The 11,979-nt window shown below is 32.3% G+C and overlaps 1 protein-coding gene across 1 annotated transcript; it reads right to left on the reverse strand.

The window, feature by feature from the left end:
• Positions 1-13: 13 nt before the first annotated feature.
• Positions 14-509, reverse strand: LOC106304170 (14 kDa proline-rich protein DC2.15-like). Its single transcript, XM_013740565.1, has one exon. The coding sequence runs from the start codon at positions 426-428 to the stop codon at positions 93-95; it is 336 nt and encodes a 111-aa protein (XP_013596019.1). The 5' UTR covers positions 429-509; the 3' UTR covers positions 14-92.
• Positions 510-11,979: the final 11,470 nt, after the last annotated feature.

Consider the following 11,979-nt stretch of genomic DNA (forward strand, 5'->3'; position numbering starts at 1 on the left):
ATGGATACTGGTAGAAACAAATAGAAATCTCAAAACAAGAAACAAACTTTTGAAGCAATGGTTTAGCGTCTCGGTTTAAAACTGTGCAACCTCTAGGCACATTTAAAACCAGATGGAACCTTCTTACCACACTGGTTTAAGATAACACTCAATGAAATGGGAACATTTAGTTTGAGGCCAAGGAGATCAGCTTTTAAGGCGGTGCAAAGACAAACCGCAGCTTCGAGATCAACTAGACCTTTGATAAGTCCGCAACATTTGGATCTTTGTGGTAGAGAAACCTTAACCAAATCCAACACATTGGCACACACCTTGAATTTAAGAGCATTTTTACAAGTGGGTTTGCGGTAAGGGACTGGATTCGAGCTAACCAAGGTGAAGAAAATGACATTCAAAATGAGGAGGAGAGCAATCTTAGAAAAAGACATTGATGAATATATGAGTTGGGTTATAAGGGTTTTGTAATATATAAGTTATAAGAAAACACTAAACACTCTCTCTTTGCAAAGCTTGTGATGTTTTGTGTGAAAGAATGTGGAGAAAGTGCTAGGGTTTTAATAGGCGAATTTGGTTGAGACTGGCTAATTTATTTTTTACTACAAAGAGGGGAGAAAACGACAGAATCATTATTTTGATAAAACTATTACTAAATTAGAATTTGTTATGATCTGATTGATTTTGCAAACTGTCAAGGATTGTAAGTGGTTGGTTACATGTAACATGCAATAACCATTATATTATTGCCTCACTCAAAACAGAAGATATCGTTTGTATTATCAAATATATACATGTCTTATAATTTAATCAAAACAGCAATAAAACAGAAAGAAAGTGTTAGCTTATTTGAACCAAAAAAAAAGTGTTCGCTTATAAATTAATCTTGGTATGGTCTGCCACTTTCTCCAGATATTAAAAATTTATTACATGTAAAATTTTTTTTTTTTTTTTGTCGACAACATTACAGACTCATATTGACTCTGTAAACCACACCGGGAGATATTGATCCATGTGAACGACGAAAGACGTTTGTTTCCTGACACTGCGTGCTAGGTTATCCGCCTTTGTATTTTGCGTATATATTTTATTTTAGTTACAGAACGAGAACCAACCAGAAAATAGCTATGTCGCCAAAATGTTATTAAATATTAGTAGATATGTGATTCGTCTTTATATTTATATAAAATACATAAAATAACACCGATTTAAATATTTAAAATGATATGCATAAAATATAGCAAAAATGCCAAATATTGTGAAGCAGTCAACCCAAAAACTGATATGTACATCAGTTTCAACTTTTTGACGAGAATAGAACACAAAAGAATAGAAACTTATGATTTTAGGTGATTCAAATCATGAAAATTTTAATTTTATTTTAAGATCAGTACCCTTTGAGATTATTATATTTAGTAATGATTTGAAATTGTAGAAAAGTTTTGGGAAATTCTCACAAATACCACATTCATAGTACCACTTTTCATGTTTACACTAACCCCATTTTTATACTCACTTTTAATGAAGGATAAAATACATTTATATCTCTAGGGTTAACTATTCTAGACTTAGGGTTTAGAATTGAGGGGTGGGTTAGGGTTTTTAGAATCTAAAATTTATGATTCTAATAAATATATAAATAAATACTTTAAAAAATATTTTTTTAAAATAGCTTCAAACATAATTTTCGATTTTCAAAAATAAATTTTGAAAAAATAAATTTGAAAAAAAAAGTTCAAAAAAAAATAAATTTATAAAAAAGTTCGAATTTGAAAAAGTATAACTCGAAAACATAAAAATTTATTTTTTTATTTAAATAATGATTTATTATATATATATATATATATAACAAAGATACAAGAGTCTTTTGCCATTAATGAATAAGGTATTTTTGAAAATGTACATTTAGTGGTGGTAAAGATGAAAAGTGGTACCATGAAAGTGGTAAACATGAAATTCCCCCAAAAGTTTTTGGCCAAGTAGTTAGGTTCTTCTTCCTATTTCTTATATTAGTTATTGAATTGTCATTATTTTAACTATACCTATTTTAAAAATATCGCTTTATTTTATTGTAATTTTTTTTATATGTAATTTATATTCCATTTTTATGTACTGCTGCAGTAACCAAACTGATATTGTTCTATGTATCATTAATTAAAACTTGAACAAAAAATAATAATTGTTATTCAATCCTTTTGGTCTAGTTAATTTTGGATTCATTTTACAGTTTACCAACAGTTATTCTGTGTCAGTTTTAAGTTTTCTTGTGAATGCGACTAACTTATTTTGATTAACTTGCATTTAGTTTGTGTCTGCATATTTTTTTCTCTTCAGCCCTTGTTAATGAAGGAAACCGCTTTTAATACATGGATTTAATTAGTTGTCGTTAGTTTTCTATTGTTAATTTCAACAAGATCTTGATCTGCGCAACCGCATATTTGTTTTCAGTTTTATAAACTTAGATATCTATTTTAGATCATTAGTAGTATACATTTTAAAAGGCAATCATATATTTAAATGTTTATATAACTATTTCAGATAAAATAATAAATAATTTTATAGTTTATATGTTGTAGTTAATCAATTGTTTAAAACCGTCATATGTATTTGTTGCTTCTTATTATATATTTATCTTATTTTATTTGTATTTAGTTATTAAAAAATTAATATATGCGTGAAACAACATATTTGAAAATTATTTAGTATTTAATTTATGTTAAATTTGTTAAATTCTGACTCGCCTTTCAAAGCTGGATTTCCTTTTAGCAATATTGTTTACCTTTATTCATTTTAGATAATATATTATTGTATATAGAAAAATCTTAATTTTATACATGTAATATACAGTTTGCTAATGTCAAGTTGTTCTGTCATCGTATTATATTTCTAACATGAATATTTTATATTTATGAAAAGCAAAACTTATAAATTTATTAACTTAATAAATATATCATTTTTAATTCAATATAATAATTTTATTTTAACATGATTGATTATGATTATAAAATATATAAAAATAAGATAGATTTTTTTTCATTTTATAAACGATAGTTGAATTTCTATTAATGAATAATAATAGTTCATTGCTAATTACAAAATTGGTGAATTTATTTACATAAACTTTATGAAAATTAAAATATTTTAAAAATATTTATCAACAGATTTTTTAGAATACTTTTAAAAATAATATATATATATATATATATATAATGAAAGGATATCATGATTAAAGTAGTTAAAAATATTTTATATTATTAGCTTTAATGAAATACATGTTAATTTTTATAGGGAAAATTTTTATAGGGGAAATTTTCATCTTTACCACCACTAAAAAGACATTTTCAAAACTATTTTCTTCATTAAGTGGCAAAAGACTATTATACTTTTGTTATCTATCTATATATATATAATAAATTATTATTTAAATAATAAAAAAAAATTATGTTTTCGAATTATTATTTTTCAAATTCGAACTTTTTTATAAATTTTTTTAATCTTTTTTCGAAATTTGTTTTTATTTTTTTTCAAAACTTCTTTTTGAAAATCAAAAATTATGTTTGAAACTATTTAAATTTTTTATATATATTTTTTAAGTATTTATTTATATATTTACCAGAATCCTAAATTTCACATTCCAAGAACCCTACCCCACTCCTCAACTCTAAACCCTAAGTGTAGATTAGTTAACCCTAGGGGTATAAGTGTATTTTACCCTTCATTAAAAGTGAGGGTAAAAGTGGTTTGTGTAAACATAAAAATTGGTACTATGAATGTGGTATTTGTGGTAATTTCCCATTTCTATACATGTATTATACAATTTGCTAATGCAAACCCGTCTTACCAACGTATTATATATATTTGAACATAAATAGTTATAATTATGAAAATAAATTATATATAATTTTATTAGTTTTATATAATTTTACCATATATAGCTCAATATAATAATTTTCCTTTAAAACGATTGATTATGATTATGTAGTAGAAAAAATAGGATAGAATTTTATATTTTCATTTTATAAATGATTACTAAATATATTAATGCCTAATAATATTTCAAAACTAATTACGAAATTAGTGAAAATATTTACATATTAATTTTTAAAAATTAAGATCTTGTTAAATCTTTTCAAACAAATTTGTTAAATTTTATAAAATATATATTTTTATATTTAAAATGAAAAGATATTAAAAGATATAATGATTAAAGTAGTTCAAATATTATATGTGTTATTAGTTTTAATAAAATACATTTAATAAAATCACTAAAGGATGGTCTAAATTAAAAAAAACACACATGAAAGAAGTCATGATTTCTATTTTAATATAATAGATTTACATTTTAAAATTTTAGAATATTCTTCAATGGCATAGATTGTAGGAGAAATTTTATGATTACCACTTTCATGGTATCACTTTTCATATTTACCTCCATTAAAGAGACATTTTCAAAAACACATTCTTCATTAAGATGGCAAAAGACTCTTATACCCATGTTATCTATATATATAATAAATCATTATTTAAATAAAAAAAAAATTTATGTTTTCGAATTATACTTTTTCAAATTCAAACTTTTTATAAAGTTTTTTTCGATTTTTTTCAAATTTCTTTTTGAAAATCGAAAATTATGTTTGAAACTATTTAATAAAAAATTTATATATTTTTTAAGTATTATTTATATATTTATTAGAATCCTAAATTTCACATTCCAAAAATCCTACATCACCTCTCAGCTTTAAACCCTAAATCTAGATTAGTTAATCCTAGGGGTATAAGTGTTTTACCCTTTATTAAAAGTGAGGGAAAAAGTGATTAGTGTAAACATGAAAAAGGGTAGTATGAATGTGGTATTTGTGGTAATTTCCCTAGATTGTAATACTAGTGAAAAACTAAGGAGACCTCAAATAAAGATCTTATGTTTTTATTATTTTATTTTAAAAAATAAATATTATTTATAAAAATATGAGTTTTAATTTTTGATAACCTTATATAAGGCTTGGGAATAATATCTGTATTCGAAAAACTGATCGAGAACTTATCTAAAAATTAGGATACCGAGCCCGTTTGGACCCGGCAAAAATATCCGAACGGGTCCATTTTAAAATTTATGTATATTATACATTTAAATATATGTATATAATTTACATAATTTATTTTTTTTAACTAAATTTTGGCCTAGTTCAGTTTCGTGCCATAATCATGTTTATATAAACTACTATATTGATTTTAATTAAAAAAATCAGTGTAAATTTTATTTCTATTATGTTGATTAAAATATTTTATACTTTTACCGTATAACATATGTATATATATCTTTTTATTTTTGAAAATCTAATAAAAATTATCTAAATATGAAAATTAGTATAATTACTGACCCATCTTACATTGTTTAAATTGTTTTGAAACTAAAATGAAGTCAACTTTATTTTTAACCAGACTTATATAAGGTTAAATTAATTTTAATAACTTTTTAATAGTAGTGAAATCTGTTTTCTAAAATGAAAAACACTGCTTGACTTATGTAAAATTATAAACTGTAAAATATATTAAAAGTTGAACAGGGACAAATACATATTCGTGCCCCCAACTTTTTCATTATGCAATTTGATATTATGGAGATACCCATTGTTCATATTGATATTCAACAGTGATGGAATCATATATGTCCCTATTTTATGTTTTTTACATTTTAGAACGACCTTTTGTTCATGTTTAACTACTTACTTTATTTTTTAATGAGATTTTTTTTCCACAACTGTGTGAGTTAAACCTGTTTATATGATTTAAAACAATATTATTTTTTGGTATATGTTTTGATAGATTAGATTATGTATCAATTTTTCTTTTGCAAAATTAAGTCGTTTGTATATGGTTTTTTTTTTTTTTTTGACAACGAGCGGCCATTCTATTACTCAAACTTGAGGTGGTCTGGGTAACCAGACCCGAATAGAACAATGAAATATAACTCCCTATAGAAGGATCTAGCAGTCTTAACTAAAAAATCAGAAATATGGTTTTGAGCACGTGGAACATAAGTGATCTTGAAGTCCTGGAAGCATATCTGCAGAGTATCTATCCTCTCTAATTCCGTTGCAAAGCTTGGCCAGACGTGAGGCTCCTTGATCATGGCGATCAGCTCCTTGCAGTCTGTCTCAAAGCTCTGGCATGTCGAATGCTGAAGCATATTCTCCATCGCCCATCGCAGTGCTTCTACTTCCGAATGCAAAGCTGATTCGCATCGAATGATATTTCGTGTCCCCATAAATTGGATCTTCCCAAAGTTGTCCATCCAAGCCCATCCACATCCACTGAACTGTGATGTGGATGTCCATGACCCATCTAGCATACATATATTACCAGAGCATATGACTTGGGGCTCCTCAATTATGTGATCTTGTAGCATTGATGGCACCGTCTCGTTTGCGTTAAACCATGCTTGACATTCACTCTCTGCATAGCGAACTAACACCAATGGATCTCTGTCTATTCCCCTGAAGAGTTTGTCATTTCGCGCGTTCCAAATATACCATATTATCCAGGGCTAAGGATATATGTCTAGTTCTGGTTCGACAATGATGTTCTTCCTCCAGAAAAGATAATCCATATTAGCGTAGATACTCAGTGCCGGGAAAATATCTTGACTTGTTGGAGTCACTGAAAGGGACCAAACTTGTATAGCTGGCGGGCATTCGAATATGGCATGAGTTACAGATTCTTCTGGTTCTCCACATCTTGGACAATAGTCACCGCACCTCATATTACGCTGTACTAGGTTCCTTGTTACTGCCACATGACATGTTATCATTTGCCATATAAGATGGCATATCTTTTTAGGCGCTTTAATCTTCCAAGCAAAGGCTTGAAGCTTAGTAATGCTTGGCTCCAGCACTTCCTTTTCTTCCTCTGACTTTAATAGGTTCTGAGCTACCCAATATCCTGACTTAACCGTGTACTGGCCATTCCTAGTGTAGTTCCAGAAAAATGTATCCCGATGATGAGTTGAGCTTATGGCCAAACTCCTTATGAGGGGTATATCCTCATGGTTAACATAATTCTCCAGTAAGCCAACATCCAACTCCTTCGATACCTGATTAATAAAGTCGCTGACTCTCATGTTCGGATGCAAAACTGGGGCTAAAGGAGTAGCCGGTCTTGCCGGTGTTGTAGGGACCCACGGGTCCTCCCACACCTTGACTTCGTAACCAGAATGTATTTTTTGTCTGATTCCCAATAGCAATACCTTTTGTGCTGCAGATATGCTAGTCCACACATAGGATGGGCTACTAGCATAATTTACTCGTAAAGGCGAGCTCAGTCTATAATATCTTCCCTTCAAAACTCGGGCCACTAACGAATCTGGGTGTTGCAAAAGTCGCCATAGTTGTTTTGCTAATAATGTCAGGTTGAACTCGTGTATCATACGGAAACCAATCCCACCCTCCTCTCTTGGCAAGCACACCTTTTCCCATTTTTCCCAGTGTATTCCTCTCTTCGGGGGTTTTGAACTCCACCAGAATTGAGCAATGGCACTTGCCAGATTCTCACATGTTTCCAGTGGCAGCAGGAAACTAGACATAACATACGTCAGAAGAGCTAGAAAAATGGATTTAATCAACACTTCCTTGCCTCCTTTTGAAAGCCATCTACTTGTCCATCCATTCACTCTATGCATTAACTTGTCTTTGAGAAAAAAAAATAGTTTGCATTTGGAACCGCTAATATCTTCTGGGATACCTAAGTATGTTCACATTCCTCCTTCATTCTGGATTCCAAGGTATCTTTAATCTCTTGTTTGACTGTCGCATTAATCCTCTTACCAAAGACTAAAGAAGATTTCTCAAAATTGATGCATTGGCCAGATGCTTGACCATATTTCCTGATTACTTTCATCATTTCTTCACATTTGACGGGGCTCTGCCTTACAGAAGAAAAGGCTATCATCAGCAAAGAGAAGGTCGGATACCGAGGGACATGCACGCGTAACGCGCATCCCCGTTATCTTTCCTTGGTTCTCCGCATGATTGAGAAGGCTAATGAGCGCTTTCGTGCATAGAATAAAGATGAAAGGAGACAGAAGATCTCCTTGACGTAGGCCTCTTTCTGGGACCATGTTTCCCCTTGGTTGACCATTCATGAGCACCTTGTATTTCACTGACCTCTGAAAAAACTCATCTTTCGCATGACCGCTTCAATAAACAACCACTCCATCCTGTCGTACGCTTTGCTCATATCCGTCTTAATGGCCATCCTTTTATTGCGTCCGCTAGGTTTAGTTCTCAGAGCATGAAACATTTCTTGGGCGATCATGATATTGTCTGAAATTTGTCTTCCAGCAACAAAGGCTGATTAGGTTTATGAAATTTGGCTGGTAGAACATTCTTTAACCTCAAGACCTTAGAGATTATCTTGTAACTGACATTACACAAGCTAATGGGCATGAAATGGGACATCTCATTAGGCTTTGTTGTCTTTGGGATGAGGCATATATTCGTATCATTTAGTCCAGTGGCCATCGTCCCATCGAACAAGAATTTATTAACCATTAGAGTTAAGTCTTCCTTTACAATATCCTAAAATTTCTGGTAGAAAAGTGTTGTCATACCATCTGGTCTTGGGGCCTTCTCTGGGTGCATAGCAAAGAGTGCTAATTTGACCTCTCATTCAGTAACTGGAACCGTAAGATTATCATTCATTGGCCCAGCAATCGTCGTGGATACTTCAGATAGTGCTTCCTCTATATCTTTTGGGTTTGATGACTCAAAAATTTGCCTAAAATAACTAGTAGCAATGGCTACCAGTCCTTCTTCATCCTCAACAACATTTCCATTTGCATCTAGAAGCTGTGTGATTTTATTCCTTGCTCTCCTTTGCTTTGTTAGTGCATAGAAGAATTTGGTGTTTTTATCGCCCTTTTTTAACCAGAAGACCCGACTTTTTTGTTTGGAGAACATTTTTTCAGGCTTAAGAGCATTAGAGAATTCCTTCAACAAAATAGTCGGCCCAACAAAATAGAAATTATCAAACATATCGCACCTCATAAAATTTAAAGACTGAAGCCCAATTTTGTTTTTCCGGGGAAACAAAAACAGAAGAAGGTTATCAACTTTTCTCGTTTTTGGGACGTTTCGTTATGTCTAATCTCTTTGTCTTTACGGGATATCGTGCTCAGGGATTTATGTTCACTTTTAAAAGGGAAGAAACACCCGTACGGGGGGACCAAAGAGAGTTTAGCTTGATCCCGAAGGCCTTTGGTATGCTCGAACTGGAAGCAAAGGTTATTTTATTTCCTACTCTTTCTCATCTTTGATTTTATGATCTCAATTTACAAAAAAGACTGAAACCTTGTGTAGTTAATACAAAGAAGAGTTTAGCTTAACCAACTTTCAAGATGGACTTTTGTGTTCTGTGTTTATGGTTGGCCTTTTTCTTGTTTCTCCAGTACTTACTGTAGAAGCCGGAAATCCGGATTGACATAAACGAAAAAATAATAAACGATGTTAAGGAATAAATGATTCAAATGAGACATGGAGTCGAGATATGATCTCTTTCCTTAACTCTAAATATTGAGTCCCAGGATAAAACTATGGCTGACAATTCATGCTTCACTCATGAACGCCCTATCTAACTAATAATCTACGAAACACTCTCGGACTTACTTCGAGGGATTTGGTTTTTTTTGTTGCGTAAAACCTTAAGAATGAAATGAGAAGGAGACGATTTTTTAAAGAGGAGAAGACGAGCCACTTTCCGCGACTGATGCATCACGTGTGCACGTTGGCGGAAATCTCGCGAAGATCTCGGAGTTGAGGTGTTACGAAACTTACTCCGCAAGATCTTTCTCGTTTAATCTTATCGTCAAGAAGAGAGACAGCGTGTTGTTTTTAAACGAACTACGCGTTGTTTAATATAAAATGCATGCCGTTTTTTCGGGAATTAAATGGCAAAAACGTTGAGCTTAACTTGGTCCAAAAAGAATATTCTTATTGGGCCGGAGGCGCTCCACCAAGACCCAAGCCCAAGCCCAAGCTCAAGCCCACGCCGAGCCGAGCCGAGCCAAGCCGAGCCGAGCCGGCCGGACGGCGGCGACGGCGCGCGCATGGGGAGCCTTCTCCTCTCTGAAGCTGGTTAACCCACGATAGCATGAATGCATATATATACATCTCTCTTTCTCTTGTCACACACGATGTGGGACAAGTTCTCATTTCTTCATTTACTAAGCCATTAGTCTTCTAATTACACATGCCCATTTCTTTTCACAACTTTCCAATTAATAGTTGGTCCAACAATCCCCCACATGAATAGAAATGACTCTTCTAAACATATGCAGACTACATGCAGACTCGATAGACTCTAAAAACTATACTTATTCTAATCTTGACTAGACTTGACAGACTTATCGAGAGTGTTTGTAAAAAATTCAATGTGTTTGAGTTGGTGGCATTCTTAAGCCTTGAACCGCTCATAGTTAGTATCTGTCGGGTTTACTTTACCAGAAGGTGAACATGATGTCTTGAACCAACCGGTGTTTTATGTAAACCGAGACAACAGGCATAACGCAGCTTCATTTTCTCGTAGAACTTAGTTCTCTATTGTGTTCATTGTGGCCCTAAACTATTTATGGTTTTCATGAGTGAACTTAGAGAATATAGCCTTGCATTTATTCTCCTAGAAACTGCCCCATTTCACACTCATTAGGTGATTGACCATGAAAAGTATTGAGTAATAATCCATTTTAGAAGCTTTGGAATCATTAAAAGCTGATGCTTATCCTTCTCACATTTGTTAGCACTTTTATCATCTTAGGAACTGGGAAGAGACTACTTTGTCTCAAGTGCTTTGGTTAGATTCTGTTTGATTTTGTTTTCCCTTTGAACCTACGTCTTGGGATCTCCAGTCATGATAGGTAGGCTTACAATCAAGCATCCTCATTCGTTATAGGCTTTAAACTCATTCCTTTTGATGATTTAGCAACAACATCTCGTGGCAAACCTTTAGTAAATGGATCCGCTAGGTTGTCAGCCGATTTGATGTAGTCTATTGTGATTACACCAGTTGAGATAAGTTGTCTAATGGTTTTATGTCGTCTTTTGATGTGACGAGATTTACCATTGTAGAGATTATTCTGAGCCCGAGCTATAGCTGATTGACTATCACAATGTATGTGTATAGCTGGCACTGGTTTCTCCCACATAGGAATATCTCCCAAAAAGTTTCTAAGCCATTCAGCTTCTTCTGTTGCTTTGTCTAAGGCTATGAACTCAGATTCCATGGTTGATCTGGCTAACACTATTTGTTTGGTATATTTCCATGATATTGATGTTCCTCTTAGTGTAAAGACATATCCACTCGTGGATTTTGAGTTTTTAGAATCTGATATCCAGTTAGCATCACTGTATCCTTCTAAAACTGATGGTTCTTTACCATAGTGAAGCCCAAAATCTTTGGTGTAGCGCAAGTAATTGAGAACCCTCGTTATAGCTTTCCAGTGTGTATGACCTGGATTACTTGTATATCGACTAAGTACGTTTACTGCATGCGCTAGATCTGGTCTAGTACAATTGGTCAAGTACATGAGACTTTCGATCACACGTGCATACTCGTTTTGTGAAACCGCTTCACCAGAATTCTTTGTCAAGAGCATTTAGGGATCTAAAGGAGTTTTTGCCGTACTCTTAGAGTACTTTTCAAATCTCTCTAATATTGTTTCAGCATAATGAGATTGGGTTAAGATAATTCCGTTTGAATTTCTTATGACTTTAACCCCGAGAATTACATCCGCTAATCCCAAGTCTTTCATCTCAAATGTCCCTTCGAACATGTTCTTTGTTTGATTGATAATGTCTTTATTGCTTCCAATAATGAGCATATCATCTACATATAAACATAGCAAAACATACGCATTTTTGGTAGTTTTGTATTATATGCATTTGTCACATTCATTTATTTTGAAACCATTTGACATCATTGTATTGTCAAATTTTT

Source organism: Brassica oleracea, chromosome C7 (genome assembly GCF_000695525.1).
Source record: "Brassica oleracea var. oleracea cultivar TO1000 chromosome C7, BOL, whole genome shotgun sequence".
Taxonomy (NCBI): domain Eukaryota; kingdom Viridiplantae; phylum Streptophyta; class Magnoliopsida; order Brassicales; family Brassicaceae; genus Brassica; species Brassica oleracea.

Bases quoted from the DNA above. Each gene is read 5' to 3' on its own strand.
- LOC106304170 (XM_013740565.1), bottom strand. From the start codon at position 428: ATGTCTTTTTCTAAGATTGCTCTCCTCCTCATTTTGAATGTCATTTTC.